This window comes from Astyanax mexicanus, chromosome 14 (genome assembly GCF_023375975.1).
Source record: "Astyanax mexicanus isolate ESR-SI-001 chromosome 14, AstMex3_surface, whole genome shotgun sequence".
Taxonomy (NCBI): domain Eukaryota; kingdom Metazoa; phylum Chordata; class Actinopteri; order Characiformes; family Acestrorhamphidae; genus Astyanax; species Astyanax mexicanus.
Genome location: NC_064421.1, coordinates 20,339,955 through 20,366,078, shown reverse-complemented (window position 1 = coordinate 20,366,078; position 26,124 = coordinate 20,339,955). Strand labels below are relative to the sequence as shown.

At 39.7% G+C, this 26,124-nt stretch overlaps 1 protein-coding gene across 5 annotated transcripts in view; it reads left to right on the top strand.

Moving 5' to 3' along the window:
- The window catches only part of numb (NUMB endocytic adaptor protein), a 44,894-nt gene that overhangs the window by 4,219 nt on the left and 14,551 nt on the right, over nucleotides 1-26,124 (top strand). For 4 of the 5 annotated variants that reach the window (XM_007253810.4, XM_007253808.4, XM_007253807.4 and 1 more), the window contains exons 2-3: nucleotides 19,476-19,615; nucleotides 26,047-26,121. In XM_007253810.4, coding sequence (XP_007253872.2) covers nucleotides 19,490-19,615; nucleotides 26,047-26,121 — 201 coding nt within the window. In that variant the 5' untranslated portion in view covers nucleotides 19,476-19,489. Of the gene's footprint in view, nucleotides 1-14,838; nucleotides 14,978-19,475; nucleotides 19,616-26,046; nucleotides 26,122-26,124 lie in introns of all 5 variants that reach the window. The other variant, XM_022672937.2, reaches the window with a different exon arrangement.

Below are 26,124 nucleotides of genomic sequence, written 5' to 3'. Positions count from 1 at the left end.
GAATTTAACATTCCATGTTTGACAGTGGCACATGTGCTGAGAATATGTTTTATAAGGAATTACTTGCACTCACAGTGGGCAATGCAGTGGGTAGTTATGATTGCTACCAGCAGCATCTGGCTAGAATGGACCAGGCAAAAAGTTGAGTGTCCAAACTCACCTCCATATTCAATGCAGGAGTCCCCATATCCATACCCTGCAGGTCAGTACAGTGTTTTTTAGCTTCCAAAGGGACATAGCAAAAGTAATGCAAACAGGACTAGCATTATGGATGGTCAGTATATTTTATAACTAGCCAGCTGTTCTAAAGCATATTTTTATCATAACAGAACTGTTTGGAAAATCTATTCTCAATATCTTTCTATTCTATTGTCTTGGTAAATAAACAGCAGAGCACCATGATCAAAAGAAGGAAGTTCCTACAAAGGTTTGAGATGTACTCCTTCTTCTAAAAGAAGAGTCTGTTTGACAGGAAGGCAGCAACTTGATGCAACATCAGAGGTTTTCAATTGAAATAGGAAGCCTTTTGTCACTACTCTGTTTGTAAACACGTGCAACATGTCTTCAAGTTTTTCTTCTCGCTTGTGGTTCATCTGAGAACTGTAACATTGATAAAATCTACAATTTTTCTAATGTGTGATGTTATGTGTCATGTCCAAGCCTTTGTGATCTGCTTTATAGCTGTAAAATGTGAGATATAGTGTATTGATATATGAAAGTCACTTCCATAACTATAGATTTGTATAGCTTTCACTTCTTTATGTTATAGAACACCATCTTCAGTATTCAAGTGTACAGACGGCAGCTAAATGATAAATGTTTAAAATAGAAGACACTGTGTCAACCACAACCAGAGCTTGCACGGAACATAGGTCAGTGTGGGTGTGGGTAAACATGAAACATTGCTCAAATCCTCCTGTGCTTATGTTCTGTTCCTGTGATTGTGAAACCACGTGCGTTCCCTTTTCAGGTGGACCCTGGACATGTAAATTGCATGCCATTGGGTGGAGTTTTATTTGTTGTAACTTTGGACTAGGATGCATCTTAAACCACATTTTGAAGTGATTAAGTTCAAATACTTGGTGTATTTTACAACTATTTTAGGTGGATAACTTCTGTCCACGATAATAACCTGAGATGTAGATGAGTCTGGCAGCAGAATCCTGTTTTTTGAACTTATGTTCTAGCTGGGATGATTGCTGTACAGCATATAATTGAGTCCTGTGACGGTGATGTGCATTTTTGAATATGGAATATGCAACAATGTGTTAATCAAGCAATACTTTTAATTATAGAGGATGTTCTTTAATAGAATTTTAAGCATCGCACTCCAAACAGCTGCACGTGTCTGTATAGCTATTGACGAAGAAAGCTTTCTCTTTTTTATTTCCATTTAATGCTTTGTGGTAGCAAGTAAAGGAAGTGAGGAGATGTTTGGAATACTCACATCCTTATTTTCACAGTTTATTAGGGGGTAATAATACTAATGTTACTATACTGTATGATCCTGTTCACACCTGGTCTCTTTGTGTGACTGGAACCTGGATTGTATTCTGACATGCATTTACACTTGGTATTGAAATCCATCTCTGGTGAGTTGGACAGAAATCCATTTACATTGTTGGATGGGATATACAAAGTTGTTTATCCTTTTAGCCTCTTTGTGTGCTGTGAAAAAGAAGGTTAAAATTTGTAGTTTTACATGCCATTGTGTGTTTATCCCATTATTTATGGGTAGGCAACAGCTTTGACAGCCTATGATGATATTTATTTTGCTATAACTATATGTAAAGTTTATGCAGTAAATATGTTTTGTTACATTTTTGTTACACTTTTATTATGCCAGGGTCTTGGTAATTTACTGTTTGTAATATAGATAGATTATACTAAATAAAACGTTTATATTCATTTTCTTGCACTAGTAAATTCTTGAAATTAAAAGTTTTGTCATATCAAAAATATAATATTTTAGAGCATTTTTGCAATAATTATGTGCTATTATGTTAGAACCAAAATACACATCCCTAGCTGAAATGTATTTTTGACTACCTCCTGTGGAGGTTAAATGAATGGAGGTGTTTTTGTTTTAAATTAAACTTGATGTTTAATGTTGCTTGGCCTCATTCTGTTTTCATCATGATGCTCAAAATGGATAAAGTTACCAGGTGTAAATGAGTTTTTGGCCCATGATACAATTTGTCATTAATATACAAATCCAAAAAGAAAAAGGAGCATTCCAAATCTGCAGTGACTGGGACAATTCATAAATTCAAACTAATACCTATTTTTGGAAGACAGATTGGAGTGCAGTGTATTTGATTTATATTTTTGTTTGTTTTTTTGTTACGTGGTTTCCTTTCCTATTCCGAAGTAGGAGTGTTTTTAATAGAAAACTGAAATCTATTCCAGTTCATGTCAGTGTGTCTGCTTTCACCCTTTGCAAACCGTGACAGTTGGAGTAAAAATGTCCAAATCAAGAATATCTTTGTCATTTCGCAAGTACAATGAAACTTAATTAATTTGGCAGTATGGGATAGAAATGACTGAAAGGAAAAAGTGTTTTGAACATATTGGCCTTATCAACCCTGACTCTGTGGATCAGAACAGTACATCCCTGTTTAGAGCTAAGCCAGTTCAGGCCACTAATATCAACTCAAAAAAACAAACAAAGAAAATATTAGATTTTTGTTTATTCTTATTGATTTACTGGACTTTAATCCAGAGTGATTGAGTGAGCTGCTTTGAAAAATTAGTTCAGCCAAATGCCAAAAAACATCTTAAACTAATTTAGGATTCTTAATTTATCACATGCAACATTAACATTGGGATATACATCAACATTATCACACGTCTCATTTTTTCCATATTATGCACCCCTAAGCTGCAGTTTCTGTGTGCTATAGGAATGAGGAATCTGTACCCCACTGTAAGATAAAATTGCTCTTCCAGCCCTTCATATTTTTGCCTCAGCTGTTCTCCTGGAACTTGAACTAACACACCCTGTTAAATTTTTTGGCTCACTGTGTGTAAACAGGGTTGTTTTGGGATACGTAGAGAAGCCAAACAGAAGGCCCCTTCCTCTACCCCTTGCTGTCATGAAATCTGTTCTTTTAGCTGAGTCATGTTTTGCGCAGACCTTCAACCTGGCCTGTTAACTTGGATCGGCACACACTGTTGTGTAATGGAACAGTGGGGTACACAAACTGCTGTGGTGCTGTTTTCTGTTTGCTTCTGTGGCTTCTTGGAAAAGCTGCAGCGGATGCATAACCACACATTTAATCACATATGTCACAATTACATTAAGTTAATTGGAGAAAGGCTAGATGTCTGGTTTGTCTTCAGTCAGTGATGAGGTTATTGCAGAACTTTTTGTGACTGAGAAGGAAAATTAATTATGAGTGAATGAAGTGAATTGCAAAGAGTATTCTTTTTGGAGGATACTTTCTGGCAGGTGGCCGCTTTTTTCCCTGAATGAGAAACTAGTAGCTTCTGCCTGAAACATACTTACATTGGTAAATCTGTGGTGGGGATGTTTGAAATTTCAATGAATACCTCTGTGTTTTTATGCATGTGCCATATCAAAGTCAACATCACAGGAAATTTGGCAGTGTTAAATCAACACTTTTAGTGTTAAATTAACACTGAGAGTGTAAAGTTTAACACTAATAAGTGTTAATTTAACACTAACAGTGTTGATTTAACACTGCCAAATTTCCTGTGATCTTTTTGTTTTGTGGCTACATAGTAACATTTCCTGTTCCTGTATACGTTGAGTTGGAAAGTTGCCAATAATGATTTTAGAGATTTTCACAATTTGTTTTGTAAATTTGTGAAACTAAATTAGAAAAGAATGAGAGTTTGAGTTCTATTTTTTGTTACTATCTTTACAGATGATGTCCTTGTACACTAGACTATGATAGGGGTGAACAACAGTGTGAGAATTCCGCTCACTCCCCCTTAGAGTGTCCCCTCTCTAATGTGTGAAGAATGCATGTGTGTTCTTTTTCTTTAGTCGGTAGTGTGGCAGGGAGTGCATTTCCTCTGGATTGCGTCAGAAACCTGCTAGGGCTGCCTCTAGTCATTCAGACATTTATCTCAGCTGCAGCCCGTAAGGTGAGTATGCGCATGAGTCAGACAGCTTTTGTCTGGGCGCACCTCTTCAGTTGAAAGGCCGCTCGGTCCATAGTGAAACTGGCATAGGCCATGTGAAGTTGGCGCTCCAATGGGGTGACATCGGGGGAAACAATGCCCTTGCTGTGCTGATCCAGCCATCATTGGTCTGTGCCAAGTGTTCAGTGAGAGCTTTAACCAAGCTTTCGGACCTGATGGTTTTGGAGACTCTACAGCATCTGCTGATTAGATGTACATTCAGCCTTTTGTGTGGGTCCCAGCCCCCAGTGTACCATGTTAGAAGCTGCCAGGGTCTCAGCACCCAGTCTCAGGAACTGCCATTTGGCCGGTGTAACAAGAAAGTTTTACTTGTCTATTTGAAGCACCTCCATAGTTTGCTGTCCAGAGTAGTTTGAGGTAGTGCCACAACCGTCCTCATTGTCTTGCAAAATGCACACTGACCTTGTTCATTTAACTCCACCGAAAGTTCGGGTTTAGCTGGAGAAAAATGGACAGATAAGTTTCTTTGAGTGCAAGTCAGGTGCAGGGCTGTCACCTGAGAGGAGAGTGTTAAATACTACAGGCCTTGTTGGGCCTCTTTGAGCAGTAAGACTGGTTTGATCGGGTGTGATGAAATCTCCCCTGTTGGCTTGAGTCACATGGGCTCTTATTACCTGTTCACTCAATATCCTCTTTCACAGGGGAAGTGATGCTTACAGGTCTTAACGTTAACTTCTGGAGCTTCTCCTAAGGATGTTGATTAATGCATGTTTTTAACAGCAGTCCTTGATCTGGTTTTCTGAACATGGATTAAACATGCTCATGGACTTAATGGACTAGAGCAGTAGCTAAAATATGCCTTTGAAGTTCTTTAGCCTACCTAATCTGAGGGTGGATATTTATTTTGACCAGTTTTAAGATCAGTATTTTTTTTGTTCATGCTCCAGACCCATATGGTGCACCTTAAACATCTTCTTGAGGCTTATTAGAGCAATAAACTTTTGTACTGTTTTAAATAAGTTGCTGGTTGCAGTAGATGCCCTGTATAATCATGTTGTCTATGTTTTTGTGCGGTTTGTTTGTTTTTTGTTAAAGATAAAAGAAAAAATGATGTAAATGCATTATAAATGGGTCACACGGAAGCCTGTCTTCACTCATATGCCAAAGGTGTGGGATGACAATATGTGAATTGATTGGGAAATCTTACACCAATGGCCATATGGCAAACAGCCACACCTGTGTAAGTTGTAAGGTGTTATCCTGTGAGTGAGGTTGAACACTGGCCAGTGTGCTAATGACAAAGCAATGTGAATTATTAAAGTTTGAGCAAACCTTCAGAGTGTGTGTCAGATGGGTGAGACATTCCATTTTCAAAAATTGTTTTCAAAGGTTTTATGAATCCACAGTGTTGCATGTGTTTTGACAGTACAACATAGACGGCATTATTACCCATAGTGGGCAGTATAGTGGGTGGTAATAATTGTGATCAGAGACATCTGGCTACAATTCTCCAAGCCATTATCTCTGGGAGAAATCACAATCACATTCAATACAGTGTGAAGGGCCCACACACAAATCCTGCAGATCTGCAGTGTTCTTTAGCTTTAAAGGTACATGGCAAATATTACGAGACTTTAACCATGTCCCTTAAAAGAATGTCAACATAAGACCTACATATGTAAAGATGAAAATGTAAGATCATCATATTGTCAAAACGGTATTTTGAGCATAGCTCTAGCCTCCAGATCTGTTTGTCCTGTTGGCGGAAATGACTGACAGCCTTTGAATAAAGCATGAGCTGAGCCTTCCCAGAAGGCTCCAGTTTCAGCTGCACACTGACCTGACTCTCACTAGACCTGTAACTCAGCAAACAACAAACCTATAAAGTACCACATTACTCTATGCTCTTTGCCTGAACTAACTAAGCATTTTCACACCCCTGTTGACATTGAGCTTGTTTCCTTTTTCTTATTTAAGGCAAGGTGGTAATCCGACTCCATAAGGGTTAACTGGTTGACTTTGAACAAGGGTGCAGAGGAAACGCTCTAGGTTGCAACTCTTCCTAGACCCCTGAAGTGTCGGAAGCTAATTCTTTTTGCATGTACGGGTTAATGTCTCAGTGCATCTTCTCAGAGGAAGGAAACATGAGTCATTTGAACTTTGAATCGAACCCTTGAGTCATTGCTTTATACTATACATTTGCGCAATTATAGATATTTATATACTTTTGTAATATTTTCACATTTGCCACCTTACTGTTATCTGCATAGAAAGGGTATGATCAGTGCAAATGTACTGAAAGGCTGATTTAATACTTGAATAAAAGCACAACAGAGCTGACTTTCTTTAAAAAAAAGTGATTTTATGGCTTTAGAAAGCATAGTTCTCTTCCATTCTGTTCTGAAATAAATATACTGTCAAATCTGCAACCAGAATCTGTACAGTACAGACCTGAGGCAGAGGCAGACTAGCCTACCCATTTAGTAGGACTCCACTCTAATTCCACTTTCAAATCAACAGCTTCAGAACAGAAAGGGTACAATGCAATTTCTACAGATGCTCTGTTCCAGCCAAGGCTTTCTGTCATTTTGTTCTTTGGTGAAACTTGTCCTTCTTATGATCTAGCAGAATAATATAAATTTCTGTAGAAAATAAATGCATGCCAGGCAAACTAACTCTTGTAATTAGACACTGAATATTGGGGACAGTTTAGAGGAGTAAAAAAAAACAACTAGTAAATGAGCTCTTGTGATATTGAAACCTGTAGGGATGGGTGGAGCTACACATCATACTGCAACCAGTCAGCAGAGGCGCTAGACCTATGGTTCATTGACATTAAAAAAACATTGTTCTCTTCATGCTTCTGTATATTCATTGCATTGACTAAATAGGTTGGACAAACACGTTCTGACGCAAGCAAGTGACCAAGCAACCAAAATACACTAGGTTTATATGACTCAAAATGTTTGCATAACAATCATGACTAAGTTTATACTTCTGAGTACAGATCAAACAATTTTTTTGTAGTTTGGATGTTGCTGTTTGGTACATACAGAGAAGCAGAGTAAAAGCTGACATCTGACTATAGTGAGTCCAAATGACATACAGGAATACAAAGGCCTTCTAATTTTTCTCTAAGCAGCAAGGATATTCTTTTGTATAGGAAGGTGGTGCTTAAACTTTAAATGTATATAAACAGCCTAATTGCAACAAATTCAAAGCCTTACTGGTTAATTCAAAATTACAAAATGAATGCCTTTCTCTTTTGTAGCCAGTTGTGACCCATGGACGGATGAGTTTTCTAAATCAGACCCACATGTAAATATGACCTTTGTAAGCATGTATGTTCTCTGTTTACATTTCATTGCTGAACACATTGTATTCTGTATCAGCTACTGTAGGGGGTTTTACCTTCATATTTTGTTGTGTTGTGTAGTTAATCAAGGACTGTATACTCTTGCATGTGTTGTTTCCCCCTACTTTTAAGGGAGGGAAAAGTTCATGTTGTACATTTCAGGGTACATTTTCACAGTTGGTACACAGGGGAACAGAAATGTGCTTTTTTCCTGAGAGTGTAGTGACACAGATGAACGATTGGTGCCAAATTGTTGGGCCTTATTTTCTATCTGTGTCCTCGTTAGACCTGGATGCAGTTCATAATGATACATCATTCGAGTAGCACAACCTTTGACCATACTTCACCATGCTGCATGCTTTACACATTTTCAACAGTTATTTTCGATGTTTGGAAAAATAAATACTAATTGAAGATCTCCTGGGGACTTTTATGTTATTGTGGGGCCTTCTCTGTTCAACAGTTACTGTTTTGTATTTTGTGGAAGAAAAAAACAACCTGAATGTCTGTCCACTGCTGGTTGAGAGAGCGTGACTGAAATGAGTGGACTCATAATGCAGAGCTTGCAGCTCTCATCTGAAACTTATCTGTTATGATGGAAGATAACAGAGTCTGCCAGCTTGTCCTTGGAAGATGGTACTTAGTCAGCGCAGACACACGTTCTACATCTTTGTTTCTGTCTGTCTCTGTTGCTATGTGTCTCTCCCTTTCAATTTCTCTTTTCAGTTTGTTCTACTTGCACTGTCTACAGTTTTACTCTTTTAAACTGTAGTCTGAGTCTTACCTGAGACTGTGTGTAGAGGTTATGTGAGACACATTAGCCAAACTATCCACAACTTGAGTGATCTCGCTATTAGCCCTGTTAATAAGTGACATATTACCAGTACTGTTAAGAGCACTGGGAGGCAAGAGTGCTGTGTCCAGAAAATACCTTAAAGCGACAAGTCTGTAAGTTTTGTGGATTTGGATAGTTAGAGACCTCCCTGGTGAGAATGTGTAATAATAATAATTGCACAGGGCATGTTGAAGAGTACTTTAAAAGCAGGTTAATATAGGCCTAAATAAATTCCCAGGTGAAATGCTTTGTATTGAGTATAAAATAATGTCAAGACATAGACAGCAATTATATCAAACAAACCTACCATACCACTCTGTTTTTATAAGAATATATTTGACATTATTTAAACATGCTTAATTTCCTGTTGGGATCTACCGATCCTGGTAATTATACAGATCAGTAGATTTAGGTTTGTTTAAGCAGAAAGAAAGTGCAACGTTACTGTTTAAGAGTCCAGACTTGGTTCTGTAAGCACCTATAACCCATATTGACAAACTTTTTTTCCTTTTTTTTTTTTTTTTTCTTCAAATGTATTTTTCCTCTTTTAGATTTTTAGGGATTTGGTGTGTTTTGTCATTTTAAGTAGTTTTATTCATGTTCTTTGTATCAGAGAAGCCATAAGGCCCTTCCTCTGGCCATGCTGTTACTGTGTGCTCTTGGTTTTTCTTACCTAGAAAAAACACAGATCAATAGACATCAACACAAAATCCAGCAGAGAGAGCATGTGCTCTACTTGTTATTTTACAAGAGGAAAAATGCAGGCTGTTATCTGCAGATGGTAGCTCACCATTTACTCTGCAATGCAGCTTTACTTTCAGCAGTTACAGCACTGCTGACCCTTCCACAGACTAATAATTACATGATTCAAGCAATGTGCTCCGTATAAAATTGTTTATTTTATAAACAGACAGCGCCATGCTCTGAACTCTTTGCCCTCTGTGTCCATAATTGCAAGCATGATCATTCTTTAAGCATCCGTTTAATTAACAGAGAGTTCTCTCACTACCAAATGAAGAATGCTGTGCAGTCTGTAAGGTTTTTATTGGTTTGGCTCTGTACTTTAGCCTCATTGATGTGAAATGAAATGACTCAAATGTCATTCGATTGCATTAAAATCAGAATGAAGTGAAATTTAGTAATTTCCATGTTTTTTTGAGAGATTTGGCTTGGTCTGCTGAGTTAATTTCCTTCAGAATTTGCCCTACTGCAGCTTCTGGGCATCACATCACCACAAAAAGACTAGTGTGAGCTTGTTCAGTGGCAGCTATATGACAACAAATTAACAGTTTTTGTTGTCATATACACTATATATACATTATATATTAAACTCTATTAGAGCACACCTTCACTTAATTCAGGTGTTTTATTCCGGACATTGACAATAATTTTGTCCATATACTATATCTTTATTTCCCCACTGGAATTTCTATCCTATCTATACTTTTAATATTGCTAATGTTAACTTGAGTTACTAATGAGTTCTTTTAACTTCACTTTTGGGGGGGGGGGTTGTCAACAATTTTTTATGACACATCACCACTATGAAGTGATTCAATTTATAACAGTTTGAACTGGTTGTTTGCCTGTTGTGTTCAGATGGTTGCTATGGTGTCTAACTTCTCTATTTGTTTCGTTGTGGATTTCCTAAATGGTACTAAAAACTTTACTTTAGTCATATTTTGCAAATATGATACTGTTTGAACACAATTTTTTTGTCTTTGAAAATATGCAATATATTTAATCGAAACCCCTGTAGCGTAATGCAAATTGTGTCGCTAAGCTTTTTTTGCTTCCTTCTTATTCTGTTATGGAGTCACCCCACCACTAATTACGCGTTCTGCAGACACCACACGAGAAGATGCAAAGTCACGTCAAACAGAAAGAAGCATTAATGATTAAACTTTTCTGGTTTGTTCTCCACTATCAAACTTTGGGAATATGACTTCAAATCTGTCATATTTGATGGCCAATGTGGTTATCCTGCCCAAAAACTTTTGAAAGTAGGTCAGTTGCCAAGTGACATCTTTTAAAGCGTCAGATTTTGCTTTTGATTGATCAGAAGTGGGAAAACTGTGAGAAACTTGTTAGGGGTGTCAAGGATATGATGTACTTTTTGGGGGAACAGAGCTTCAGCAATTTATATTTTTAAAATGGTCCACTTGAACAAGATGCACTGTGTGGACAAATGGACAAAAATTAAGTTTATTGTTGCTTCTGAAATCAAGTTAGGAAATGAATTAACTTAGCCTTTTGTTGAAGTAAACCTTCTAGATTTCCAGTCTCGTTATTATACAGTATCTGTACTGTATAATAAAAAGCCTTCATTTCAAACACTGTTCATAAGTGGGTTAGGGGTGGAAGAAAATATTTAAAAAACACAGTATTGGTGCATGTATGATGATGCATTAATGCATGCTTTATTTGCTGTATTACAATATATTGAAATATATTAATTTGTAACTCCTGTATCATAATATGTATTGCATCATATGTATCGAGTTTTGCCAATGCACAGCCCTACTGTTGGTACAAAATTAGTCCACATGGAATAACCCTTCTGTGTACTTATTTTGGCTGGGATGCTTCCGATGACTTGATAAGTGTAGAAAACAGGTTTAACGTGTTCTCATAATCACCTACTGTGTATGTACAGCACACATACTGAGCTTTTAGCTCCTGCACTCCTGGCCTGAATTAGTTCTTGGGGTCATTAAATGCAATTAACGGCAATTAAGGAGAGTCTTCTTAAGCTGACAGCACCCAGTGAGTATCCTCAAAGTTAAAACAGCAGGGAGAAGCTCCTTTGATACCTCTTGTTCTATTCTACTCTTTCACACTCCCTTTCCTTCTGTTCCTAAGCTCTGTTTCTTGTGGTTCATAGTAGTTTTGTTTCTTTGAAATACAGAGAGCTTTTAGCTAAACAACAGGTACAGATAGTCTAATGCTTAATTTCACTGGCTGTTTAATTTATGTTGTTTGAAACTGATACTCTTGACAGTTGCTTGGTTTGAACATTTCTTCTGGTATAATGAATTAGGTTTATGTGTTATTGTACTGTCAAGAATATACAGATCAAGCATAATATTATGGCCATCTTGTTTCTACACCCATCCATTTCTCAGCCCCACTGATCATATATGATCATATAGGAGCACTTTGTAGTGTAATTACAGACTGCAATTGCACTGTAATTGTGTTTTGATGCATACTTTATTACCCTCCTTTCATCTTGTACTTTAATAGTCAGGACCCTACTGCACTGTTTGTTGTGCTGGTATGACTGAATTAGACGTAACAGTGCTGATGGAGTTTTAAGTCACTGGAGGACTGGGAAATAGTTCACCAACAACTTTGTGTTGGTCAGTGTCCTGGACAGTGATTGAACACAGTGTTTAAAAACTCCAGCAGCACTGCTGTGTCTGCAAAAAACACTAATATATAATGTAAACACTAAATAATGTCATTATAGAACTGTCAAGTGTGTCTATATGCTTAAAAGAAATGATGGGTGTAGTTAAAAGGAGGTGCTCATCTTGTTGTCCAGTTATGCTTCTGCTCTTACCATTCTGTGGAGGAAAACTTGGTTCTGAAGCTCTGGTGAAGTGGATGTATTAGGTGCTGTGAGGCTGCCAGAGACGATGCTAGCTGTAGAGCTAATCTACGAGCGCTGGAGCATGTGGTGTGTGTAGGTAAACCTCACAGGACACCTGCTTTACCAGAGCTTCAGAACCAAGCTATTTCTCTGGGTTAGGATGTTCTGGTGTTGGTTTATCCTCTATAAAATGAAGACGAATTGGTTGTGTTAAATTTAGTCATGTCCTGTGAAGGTGGATGTAATTTAATGGAGCTCCTGAAGAGCTCCTGAATATTTTTGTGTTGGGTTCAAAACACTTGTTTAAGAACAATTCTTGCTTTAACTAGAGTAACACCCTGTAACTGAGAATATTATATTATTATTCTGTAAATTTATTATCACTGTGGTTGTAATCTATATCAATGATTGGCTGCCCCACCAGAAGTACTAACACTAAGTAAACAAAACTTGGCCCCCTCTTTGACATCATTCAAAATAATATGCATTGGAGCCCTACATAGATGTCGATTCTGAATACATTGCCATTTAAAGGTCTGCTAAAATTAATCAACAATAAATTGACCCAATTGTTACAGAGCCACCCGGCAGCACTGAGTGCAATTATTGTTGATCTACAGTCCTGGGCACAGATCATAACTCTTGCCAGTTTTCCTGGCTGGCCAATCTGGAGCTCTTGGTGACACACTCAAGATATTCTGTTATTTTCTGCACAAATCGTTTTCTAATCTGTGTCTCTCCCTCTGTCCTTCTCAGTTCACCGATCACTTTCCTGTTGCGAAGTTTTTTTGGTTTTGTTTTGTTTATTGGATGTGTGAAAAATGTGAAACAAATATGTAAAGAAGCAAGCACATTTACTGTTACCATAACAATAGTCATAAACCACCAGAGTTCCAACAAGATCATGCAAATCCAAGGCCTTACAGTTCAAGGTCTCCTTGTGGCACATGTGATTGTGAAATTACCTTATTTGCCCTAATAGCACTTACTGTGTATTCCATGTGACTGTGTGCACTGATCTTTGCCCTCCATATTGTGACAATTCAGTACTAATACATGCCTTTACACCCCTGTACCTCCTACCCTGTAAGAACCTTTTTTAAAGCTTGTAAATTATATATTTATTAGATATATTTGAAATGATATACTTTCATTTGTGGCTCTCCTCTCAGAAACTCTCAGTGTTGTACTGTGCTCATTGTGTAAAACTCTTCATCAGGGATGGCAATTCGAATAAATTGTTTTACTGTTATGTGAACCACCACTCCTTAATTAACTGTGTCATCCATGCTAATTAAACTTCCTGCTTTTTTCAAAGTGGCCAGCTGTATAAAGCCTGTGATTGGCTATAACTTTGTTATTGACTGGCGCCTGCTGACCTGGGCCAGATTTTGGGCAGCGTTGGCTTTACTTGAGCCAGCTCCTCCAGCATTAGCATGCGTAGACTCGTCTTTATGTAATGTGGCCGGCGTTTGAGTTTTTCCATTTTTACGTAAGCTGGCGCTGCTGAAAATTGGATTAGTACACTAACTGCATTTTTTAGTCTTTTCATTCATTGCACTGTGTGACAAGGAAAGAAGCCATCACTAAAGTGTGCAAGTGTGTGTGTATGAGTGTGTGAGGCAGCCTAAATTTTAAGGAGGCCTGTATTCTTGTTTTTTGAGAAAGAGGGGGGGTAGACCTATAGGTTCTCTCCTTCTCCTCCCTTCAGACCCTCCCCTTCTCTCAAAGGCTTTTTGTGCTCTTCCCCAGGATCCTTCTGCAGGGATTAATCAGTTTTCCATTCCTAGAGAGATTATTCAAATACTCTCATATCTTCAGGCCAGCACTGGTTAGTCTCTGGCCCACTCTTTCCAAGACAATGTGAACATCAAGATACTTTGAGTTAGTGTGTCTATAAAATACATACAGACAGAAAAGGGTATAAACAACTATGATGAATACTGAAAGCAGCTTAAGGCTGAACTGTATACTTTTTAAAATTTATTTTTAAAAAAAGTAAACCTCTATATCGAGGTCTGCAATCCCGCGGGACTTGCGGGACCCGTCAGAATATATCGCGGCATGGGACAGAACTGAATTGTTATTGGCGCAAACTAATAAATAATTAAGAAAATTGTCATTTTAATAAACACACACACACACACACAGGAATCTCCAATTCACCTGACGGCATGTGTTTGGACTGTGTACTTCTATAACTTAAACTTTAAAGTTTTCGTGAGGGGGCGATTTGGGTACACCCACACCTTACCCCTATAAGTTATAAGGCATTATCTTGTGAGTGAGGTTAAACACTAGCCAGTGTGCTCATGACAAGAGATAAGTGAGTTATCGGAGTTTGAGCAAAGCCTGATAGTGGATGCCAGGTGGATGGGACATGCCAATTGTTTTTCATTTAACATTCCTCAGACCAGTGTCACATGCACCAAGCATACGTAATTGAAGGTGTTACCACCCACATTGGAAAGTGCAGTGGGTAGCCATGCTAATGAATAGCAGGGTCTGGATGGAACTGTCTTTACAAACAGACAAGCATTTCTTTTTAGAACACACATCCACATTCAATACAGGTGGTCCAACCTTAGGTTAATGCTGCATTTTTTAGCTTCTGTAGGAGGCGATCAATGTCATGGGACGCAATACTAGTGCTTGATGGTCCCAAATGGGCCAACAACCAGTCAGTACCCTCAGCATTTCACTTTACACACCCTTTGCTTGCTGTATTTTCTTAACACAAGTCCTGCGAATCAACTATTGAATAAATGAAGGATTAAACGAATAAGTGGATGGATAGATCAGTGAATGAGGGTATCTCTGTATAAGTTGGGGGAGTGACCTGGGGTGAGAGTGAGCTTCTTATCTGGCAAAGGTTCAAGTTCTAATGGGCTTGTGCTAATGGTCTCATTAAAGTGTTTGTGTGTGTGTGTGTGTGTGTCATAGTCGAGGAATTGTGGGCCCCTGCTGTGCTGGATCCTGCCTGACCCCTTCTCCGCTGCCCTGTCCCAGTCGGCCCTCCTACAGCAGGACCCCTCTCAGACAATCCCACTGCAAAGCCCTCTCACATGACTCAGCCTGCCCTGTGGGTCCTTTTCCCAGCCCTCCCGACCCCTTCCTTTCTCTCTCTCTCTCACTCTCTCAGCCATTTTTTCCTGTTTCTCTCTCTTTTTCTCTCTCTCTTCTAACTTTTTCTTTTTACATTCTCTTTGCATCTGTCTTACCTCCAGCTCTGCTCTCTGCCCCCTCCCACAACCACACACACAACCACACACACAACCACAACCACACACACACACCTCCCAGCTCCCCCTCCCACACACATCTGAACCTTTAGAGGCTCAGAGAGGGGGCCAGACAATCGTACAGAGGGCCCACCGTGTCCAGGGTACAAGAAAGAGGGTTCAAAGGCCTAAACATTATAGGGAAAAAACTTACAAAGCCCATTGAAGAGAACTGTGGGAGAGAGAGGAAGGCAGAGCGACTAATGGGAGTAAAGGGACAAATGAAGTGAATTGATGGTGGCAGAAATCTGTTAGAGAGAAGAGGGAGGAGAGTTTTCATCTTTTTCCTCCTCCTTCTCCTCTCTTCAGCTTTGCTGTGGAAGCATAGTGACAGGAGCTCGCCTGGAGCCTGCACTCAGCACAGATATAATATGACCTAAATAAAAGAGAGAGAGAGAGGAAAAACGGGGGTGGCTTGATATTACTGGTTGTTTGCTTGTCCTGAAGGAGTTGAAAGGAGATGTACTGATCAGACACTGAACTGATTGCTTTACACATTTTTCCAAATTGTTGATCTACGTCTTACTACTTTGCTGGTGTAAGATATATTGTTCAACACTGTTTGGCCTGCCGTTTGCGAGCTGACATTTGCCTGAATGCATATAAACGTTTCTGTTCTGTTTAATTGTTGTTCTGCAACTCATTTGTTGCAGTGTTATGTTAATGTTTCATTTTGTTTACATTTCAAGTTTGACCAAAACTTTAAAAAGCATTGTTTTTAGCTTAGTGATGTTATTAATGGTACTTAATAGTTATAATGAGTAATAGTAATAGTGAGTAATCTACCAATTATTTTGACAGTCTGGCATCTTGCATACCTTGATAATCTCTATCAAGGTATGTGATCTATATCTGTTTTTAATGTGAATGAATGTGCCCTTTAAACGTCACATTAATGCATTTAAGCACATGGCCTACTTTAAGAACTTACAAATGAGAAGACTGGTCACTTATATGATTGTTATATAATATAATTGTGAGTGTTTAAAATTAGTGATGGGCAGGTCCACATTTTTTTTTAGTTCTGATCTGTGTGTGTGGGTCTGTGTGTGGGTCTGTGTGTGGGTCTGTGTGTGGGTCTGTGTGTGGGTCTGTGTGTGGGTCTGTGTGTGTCGTCACTAATTTAGTCGCGTGTGTGACCTTGCTTTGTTGTGGAGAATGGAGGAAATACAAAGTACATGTTCAGTAAGATTTATACTCTTCTGTGTTTGAATGGGTTTTAGTTGACCTGTTTATAAGGACATCCATGCTTTCGTATGTGTGTGTTTGTGTGTGGAGAGAAGAGAATCTGATTTCAGCAGTATTTCTCTGGAGACGAGCTCGGCAGTGTGAGCTCAGTGCGCAGAGCCTTAGTGGCCGGGTGTGTGACAGGGAGATAAGGGAGCAGCCCCTTATGGGATACATCACCAGTGCCTCTGCTGGCTCACAGCTTACACACGAGGTGTGCAGGGCAAAGCCTTTTACGATGCAGCATTTGTTGTTTTCCCTTTTCAGATCAAGGTGTTTGTCACTGGCCGTGCTGACCGCAGCCATGTGTGTGTGTGTGTGTGTGTGTGTGTGTGTACGTGCATTTGAATGAGTCTTGCCTTCTGGCTCATTCAAACGAGTCCTCTGCTCTCTCCCCTGCAGATTTACACTCGCTGACCTATTTCACACACACTCACACAGTCACACACAGTCTGTGGGTGAGCGATGTTATTGAACACTCCAAAAGTGCAAGCCTTCAGGAAAGCTGCTGATCCAGCACTTTCCCGCTTCAGGATTTGGTACAGATGGATATTGTGGAAATGAATCAAATATGTATGTTTGTTTGAGATTGGACATTTTGTTGTTTCTCTGAGACTTGCGTTCATCCTTCCAGGGAATAATTTAGCTCTGGTAGAGAATAATAAGAAGCATGCCAAAACAAAATAACAGCGTTATGCTAACTGGATTAAATAATAAACAAGGCCAACCAATATACTTATGAACTGCAGGCTGTTATTTTGCAGTTATTTTAACAGTGGTGGCCTTCAGCTTTAGGATAATGTAACAACTGCTGAACAGGCACTGTTGGTAATGCACTTTGAGCAATTCAGCTTATCGCTCTTATCGTTTAGTATTAACAGCAGCTTTTATTCTGCTGTGATGGCAAATTGAGTGACTGCATCTCTAGGAGATCATTGTACACTTTTGGGTTAGAGTTGTGAACTAAATTATGATGCTATCAGATCACTTCTTGTGGTAGGAAAGGGCTTTTTTTTGTTAATTCTTTTTTTAAATTGTTTTATTCTGTTTATACACATTTACTGTATGTTTATCCAATCCATGCAGGTCAGTGCAGCATTCTTTAAATTCCATGGGATAAAGTGCTACTTTGTGACCTATGTTATGTAGCATGTCATTGTGCATGTCAGCAAAACGGAACTGCGTCATGTGTGCTGGAGTAGACGATGGACTCTGTCTCCTGCATCGTTTAAGTCACACGTATGAAGGCATTTAGTCTTACCTGTAATATTTATTAAAGGTGGACAACGAGTGATGCATTAAACCGATACAGCATGTACACACTGTTGCACAAGAAAGCCATGTGACCACGGTGATACCCCCAGCATGGTATGTTTACATTAGCATCAGCCATCTGGAGACCAAACTAGGTTCAAACCTCATGTGCACACTTCAGTGCAAAGATCGTGCCATATATTTATAAACAGGACAAGATTAAAATTGTCCAGTAATCCAAGGCATCTGTTGCTCTAACCACAGATTGCTGGACCTGCAGAGCAACTGAGATCTATGTGACTAACTGTTCACTACGTTACAGTGGATTGGGAGAGGTGAAGCCTGGTGCTAAAGACATGCCCTTTGTATGCGTGTCACACGGGCAGAATTGAAAGGTGCAGTTACTAGAGGAAAGTAGAAAGAACCAATCCAAATATTACTGCAGAACTCTGCAGAGTTTTAATAAAAGAAAAACAAAGGTAAAAGATATAATTCGTGCACAAGTCCGGTTGATTTGTATATAATAAAGTTCAAAATCTAGTCTTTTGTCTGTTTTTTTAAACAATCGTAATTTACCAAGACAATAAAACAATACCAATGTTCAGAAGTTAAAAATCTCCCACCATACTAAAGTATTCAAATTCTCTTCACTTTTTCTATCTATCTCTCCTTCACAACTGCCTCCTTCAGATGCTTGCTGTCACACTATGCCTCTTTTCCCTCGGTTTCTTTTTTCTCTGTCTCAGCTGCCTCTCATACACTGTATCTCTCACTCATACTCTCTTTCTTTAAATCCTGTTTTAACTCTCGTACCTGTTTGCCTCTAGACTGTTCCACTATGCACCAAAGGTTCTGTTTTAGTTTGCATTCACTGAGGCAGGGCCTGCTGTGCTGGAGTATAATGGGAGCTGCTGGCTATCAGAGGGACAGAGTGTCTGCTTTAGAGTGACTCCACTTGTCTCTGCAGGTGATAGCCCTGCTTTATGCTGCATGTACCCATCATTCCTTGTTAGTGTGTGTGTGTGTTGCGGGACACACTGCGTCCGGATCGATGTTGTTTAGATAGGGTGTGATAGTATGTGTACATTTTGTCACCGTGATTTAGACTGCAGTCAGTTCTGAGCCAGCAAAGTAAGCTGAGGCTACCTATCTGTTCCTATTCAAGAAGCTTACATTAGGCTGAATGTATTGTAAAAAAGTTTTTCACATGGGTGCCGTACCAAAGTCTTATGCAGTTATAATATCGAAATATGGATTCAAAATATTAAGTATTAAGTATTAAAGTGAAGTTACATCAGAATTGAGGTATATTTCACATTTTCCCATTCAGACCTAGGATATTACTTCCATATGTTTAACACAACCAGCCCTTAAGTTGTATTTTTCCGGAAATTCACATGTTCATACTTGTCGTGAAGGTTCCAGTAAATAGTACTTGATGTCCCTCAACACCTTTTAGTTTTGAATCATGTTCAAAAATATGCTTGCGCAACATTTTTCTTATTTAAACTCAACTGTTAAGACAGTGTTGTGTGCCTGCAGGGTAGTTTGCTGTTTCCTTGTTATGTATGTAAAATACCTTTACACATACACATTTTAAATCATGATGTTAAGCAATACAATACAATACAATAGTATGATTTTCTTCTTAGAAATGTATTGGAAAATATATGCAATGTTTGTAACTCTCTGAATTCCCCAGAAAAGATGTCACTCTGACGTCACGTCAGGCGGGTGACTTGGAAGTAAAAAGCTCCCCCACCCAAGCAATGTGTCTGTGTCCCTCCCTCACTTCCTCTTCTCTCTTTTCCTGTGCAGGAGGAGGCTGAGCCATGAATAAACTACGGCAGAGTTTCCGCCGCAAGAAAGATGTGTACGTGCCTGAGTCCAGCAGGCCGCACCAGTGGCAGACAGATGAGGAGGCAGTGCGCAGTGGAAAGTGTAGCTTTGCAGTCAAGGTGAGTTTGTCTGTTGCAGTACATTCACCCCCCCCTCCCCCAAACAGCTCCAAATCTCCCTCTTCAAACAATAAGCACCTAATGCACTGTAATGCTGATGCCCACTAATGGCACAGGCAGGTCATGAGGTCATATTTTAGAGCCCTGCCAGCAGCATCACACAACTTAGATGTGTCTGGTGTAAATGTTCATGTGGTTCAGCAGCTGCTCCTTTTCATTGTATAAATGTTCTACTATTCTATTCAGTCTGTAATAAGACTCACTAGATAAATACTTCTGAGTGGTCATACGAATGTTTAACACACATTTTTATTGTTATCCCATTCTCAAGATAAACACATGAAATAAGGTGGGATAACACTGTAAATAACAGCAAACTTAAATTGCATTACCCATGTGCTTTCAGATGTCTTTCAGGCTGCAGACATCTGAAGGCAGAGCAAGTTAGAGGTCCACAGTAAATGCATATGCATACTACTTCTTAGCCTGTAGCAAGTGAGTGCAGGCAAGACAAGTGCAGAAAAACCTTAGAGAAGCTTACATTCATATCCAGCAGTGTTATTGCACAATGCGTTTTTATGTCTGTGTCAGGCACCCCTACACCAAACTACCTATGTGTTTCTCCATTCTTACTTTCCAACTGCTTCAGAAAACTGGTAAAACCACCAGTATGCATCTGCTGAACTAATGTATTTTTTCTTGGGTGAAGTCTTACAGCCTTTTATATTAGTTTTTTATAGTTCCGTGTCTAATACCTTGCCTCATATTTTTACCAGCCAAGTAGATTCCTTTGCCAAAATAGGAATAGTTTATTCCATGATAAGATCTAAATGTTTATATAGCCCCTTTCCAACATACATGGTAGTTAATTTATACCCAGTCTTTCATACTTTATACTGACATCCCCCTAGTACAAAGTCTGGGAAGTGTCTAAGTGAGCCCACCCCGAATAAAACAGTCTATTTTCTGGAGAATTCACAGCGGGTCATGCCGTTTTCCAAAGTAAAACAAGTAAAAACTGCTCAAAAAAATGAGCATGATTCTACCCTTTTTCTAGTCTCTTTCTGAGAGAAATCTGCCCTGTTAATGACGAGTGAGTTCAGTACACAGGTTTGGCAAGCTGCCACTGTTGGGGCCCTTGTTTAAGTCTTTTAACCTTCTCTGCTCCCTGGGTATCACAGCAGTGGCTTGAATAGGCCAGTGAATATCTGAAGCCTGTGTAAGGCAGGTAGGCCTGCTGTAGTGCTGCTGTGTTCAAATGTAGTCATATGAGCAGCCCCAAGAGGGAGAGCCCTGCCTGATGGGCTCCCCTTTCAGTCTGAATGCATGTAGTTCTTCCACCTCACGGTCAGTCCCCTCTGTCAAGGCCTATTGCTGCCTGTCCACAGCAGTTCACAACCTGTTGTGTTGAGGCAACACAGTTCAGGCTTTTGGCAACAGAGTGTTGAGACTGTGTGTGGGTGTGTGCGCTCGTGTGTGTGCTCGTATGTGTGTGTCTTTGCCATCTCCATAGTGAGAGGCTGTGGGGGTGATCAGGGGTAATTCTGTGAGTCTTGTGATATTTTTGAGCAGGGATAAGATTGAAAGGTCAGAACAGTTTTTAGAGCGGCACTCTACTGTTTATACATGTGTAATATACCAGTATTAAGTGTAAATGACTAAAGCTCCCTGGTGAAAAAAGGCTCTGAAGAAGTTTTAGTTGCTAGGAGATCCTAGTTTTTACAGACTGAAATCCTGTATTTAAGCCTGTAACAATAAACTTATATTATATATTTGGACTGTATATTGTCCCAGAAAACTATTGCAATATTTGAATGCAATATTATGGTAATTTTTATTTAGTACTAAGTTTGAAAAGTCTTTGAAGTCTGTTGATATGGTTAGACAAGATTATATTTAGCCCTGTGACATGATTTTGATAGTTCTTTCATTGACGACATAACTAGTAAATTACAGCACTATTAGTAAAATCCCCCACCCCCAGTTTTCTCTTCATTTAGTCATTTTTAATTCACATCCACTAGTTAGAACTACTCCCACGCATTATATGACATCAAGCAGATTTCTCAACATTTTTGTTCATACACTTTGTCGTTATTTTTGCTTGAAGAATTTATCCTATTTTTTTAACCTAGCATTGCTGTGAGGATTTGGTTGTGTTAGGTTTATTCTCCATGTTTATTCTCACACATGTTCTCCATGTTTTTACACTGCTACCTATGTTATGTCATTGGAGAGGTGAACACAGTTGGAGGAGAATGCTAAGTGCCAATTCTGCTACATCAGTTAACAGATACCAATACAAATATCCATCACACTGAGTGATTTTGATAGAGAGCAAGGCCAGTTATCCAGTTATATTCTGTTGAAATCCCAGTCACAGAGGTTGTGGTATCATCAGGGTATCAAACCTGTAATCTGATGATGGTACCAGTGCTTGGACGTCTGCTCTACACAGGAGCCCTTAAAAGAGTTGTTTTACAAGTTAATCTATACAGGTGTATGAACTGTAGCATATATCAGTATATTTTTTTTGCTGTGACTAATAATAATATAATATAATATAGTATTTAAAGTTATAAAAGAGATGTATGTATATTTGCTCATTTATATTTTATATTTTTTTTCAAGGCAAACAGTTCAGGACAATTGTTTTATTTATGAAGCAAGTCAATAAACTTTGTTTGAAACTGTGAACTTTAAGTTAATTTTCCTAATCAGGGAAGTTGTTGGGAGGGGAGTAGTAGTTCCTTTGAACCCTGATGCAGACTCTAGTTTTTGTCTTATATTTTTAGTAGGCTAACTTATGCTATGATGAGATTTTCAGAGCATATAATGGATGTCATTAAGGCTTTTGCAGCATCGAGCTCTAGAATAGGCTCCTTGGTGGCAGATCTGGCTAAGGATTCACTCTATTGTTGGGAGATCACCATGATACTGGAGTCCAGGAGGGCATAATTGCTCTGCTCAGTTGGACGTACTGCTGTTCAATATGTAAAATTGCTAAGGTCTGGGGAATATGACAACATTTTATCAACAGTATATTATTCTTCTACATATCAAGGAAATCCTTGGTGCTTAAAAAATACTAAACCAACTCCACATTTTATTACAGCAAGTGTAATTAGTGTTGTATTATTGGATGAACTGCTGTGAGAGAATGTAATTTTACTCCAATCTTGCATACACAGAGTGCAAATAATACTAAACCATGTTGGATGGTTGGATGTATGGTGAAAAAATCTGAAAAAATGTATATTACAAAAAGAAAATCTATTGCAATGTGGGTTTTTTACAATATTGTGCAGCCCTAGTTTTTAAAAATTGTGATGTAATATTTTAACCATAACACCCAGTCCTAAATAGGTTGTGGGTAATACATTAATAGAGATAATACTTTGTGTACATTTTGCCATGGCCCAGATTCCTCTGCTGTCAGTAGTAGGTTCTCTCATCGTCTCCCAGCTGCTCATCATAAATTACCTTTATATTGCCAACATTTGAGACGGTCTACTTTCTGCACCCTATCCTGTACCTCTTCCTGTGTGTGATTATGGACTTGTGTGTTGTAGTATAATTTCCTTGATTTACTAGATTTACCAGGTTGCAGTTAGTTGATCTGAGTAGCTGGAGTTCTGTGTGTTGTGGCCTGTATGTGCAAACGGGAAAAAAAACAGAGTGCTGTTTCTGGAACAGCAAGCCCTGTCCTCTTCCTCCTCCTTCTGTCACTGTTCTGCTCGCCCTCTCTGCTACTCTCACTCTATTGCGCTCTCTCTCTGGTCCTCTCACTGTGCTATTGCAACCTACCTTGCTAGCTAGCCTTGTGCTTGTTCACCCCTCCCCTCTTTCTCCCTTTTACTCTCACTCTCTCCCTTTCTCTCTGTCTTGTGCTCTCACCCTCTCTCTCTCTCACCCCATCTTTGTCTCTCCATTGCTGTCACCCCGTCTGTGTTCCTCATCCCCTGAGGATCTGTGTGGGCTAAAATAGTTGCAGTGAGATTAGTACTTAGTGCCTTTTAACAGAGGGTCTGGAGGTGGTAAAAAAGGACTGGGAGAAAGGGAAAACGAGAGAAAGGAGTGGAAGTGGTGGGGATTAGAAGGTGAAATTGGTCAGCAGCAGTCTGTGGTGTCGAAACTTCCCCCTAATAAACATTTAGCAGTGTGAGGCGAGTGGAGAGGAAAAGCCCAATTCCATGCTCATTACACCAGCACAGCACTCCCACTGGACTGCGGTTTATCCCACCACAAGGGACTTAAACTGTGCATGTGTCTGCCTGTGAGCTTTCACATTTGATACTCATTTCATTTAATGGATTTGGAACCTATTTTAGCAAGTGTACTTCAGTCACATGACTTGTGCTCTGTATATAATTAAATAAAGAAAATTTACATTAAGTAGGGTGTCTTATTCTTTGAGCTGATCTTTAGCAAAAGCAGAGTGAGTGTCTGTCTTTTAGGACAGAGCAGCTGGAAAGTGGGCTGATCTGCATTTTTCTTTGCGGTAAGTTGTAACACTGTCCCTGCTCAGAGCAAGCGGAAAACGGCTGCTCACGTGGCTATAGGCAGCTGGTTTTCTTTGCTCGTGCTCAATAACTGGTTCAGAGCCAGGTATAAATAGCAATGTCAGATGGGTGGCTTCTCTTTTTTGGAATGAGGCTAGACTCAAAGACCTATTTTGCCATTCTTCCAGAAGAGCGCCTGACTTTTGCTCTAAGGACTGCACAAGAGAAAAGATCAGAATCAGCATCAACTTGCGATGCCTCTTGGAAGTCAGTGTGAGTTGTAGGATTGGTATTAGGGGTGTAAGAAAAATTTGTTGTTAAACACAGTATCCAATTTATTTTAAATTTATTTTCTCCCATTTACTCCCAATTTGGCTATCCAATTGTCCCACCCCTTTGTGCGTCCCCATCACCAGTGGCACCTGCAACCCTAAGAGGATGCGGACAAGCACACGCTTCCTCCGACACGTGAAGTTGCTCAACCCTTTTTTTCCAGCTGCTGCTGATAATTCATTGCCTGAACAGCCAGCGCGCTCTGAGGAAAGCACAGCGGCTAGGTTCCGATACATCCGCTCACAGACGCCTCGTGCTGCCCGGCGCCACCTTTGAGTGTGATGTGGAGAGAGCGCCATCTACCCACCCGCAGGGAGCAAGGCAGCTGATGGCAAAGCTGCATGGGGTACGAACCTGCGACCTCCCGCTCATAGTGGCAGCACATTAGATCGCTGGACCACTCGGTGCCCCACAGTATCCAATTTTAATTAGGTTTACATTAATTCTCAGTGAAAAAAACGGGTCATTCAGTATATTGTTTATAACTTGTTTGCACAAATAAATGCCTGATTTTGATGCATCACAGGTGGCCCTAACATTTAGCACCTTGCACAAAGGCTGCGCTTAGACTGCTAGCCTAAATCTGCTTTATGGCATATGTAGGTTGTATTAAGATTGATCTTTAATAGTCTGCACAGCCATAAGTCACACGAAAACAGATTTTTAAGAATCTGATTCAAACCATATTTGGAGATGGTTTGAAATGCACATAAAATTGGATTTTTACAGTTGTATCACAATCTGAATGTTTTAAATGTGACTTTTTTTGCCTCAAACTGTCCATTTATGTGCATACAGTCATCTGAAAAAAAAAAACCTGATTGAAGTCTGATCATGGCACTACTGTACATGTTGCCACAGACAGTAAGCAAGCATACATGTTCTCATCCCCTGAGCTCATTTGTCATTCTGCTCACATCTTTCTCTTACTCTTGTTCACATTTCTCTCTGGCTTGTTCTTTGCTCACATCTTTCTCTCTGCTAACAACTTTCTCTTTGGATCACTCTGCTCTTGTCTTGCTCTACACTCACATCTTTCTCTCTGGCTCACTCTATTTTCACATCTCTAGTTGATGCATAAAAAATTGCAACTCATTTGATGAAATATGCTACATATATTGGCAGGTTCTCGGCATTAATATGGTCCTAACTGTTATACATCTGTGCTTGTGTGTATCCAGCATGTTTGTTTTGTCATTCTGTGTCACAATCTTAGAATAGCTGTAGGGAGGCCTGAGCCCGGTGGGGCCCTGAGAAGAGGGGGGCTTTGTACGTTCTTTAAGGGAAGGGATAGGACTTCCTCTCAGCACCGCACACACAATAGCCGCGTGCCTCAGTGCCTGATCTCCGATCTCCCTCAAGGCCATTGGAGGGAGGCGCTGAGGGGACTCGAGTCAGGGTATAGTGGGTTGATGATGGCTTCCTCTCTGTGAATGACAGTAGCCACTAATCCTGTAGTCATGTTGTTGAGAGCAGAAAGGCCAGCAATATGACAACTGTGGTAGGAGTTGGGGAGATGACTCACAACAGCCCGTCCCTGCCTCCAACATAGCTAAATTTTGTTTTCTCTTTCCCTCTCCCCCTCCCTCTCTGCAGTATCTGGGCCATGTGGAGGTGGAGGAGTCTCGAGGCATGCACATCTGTGAAGACGCAGTGAAGAGGCTGAAGACGGTA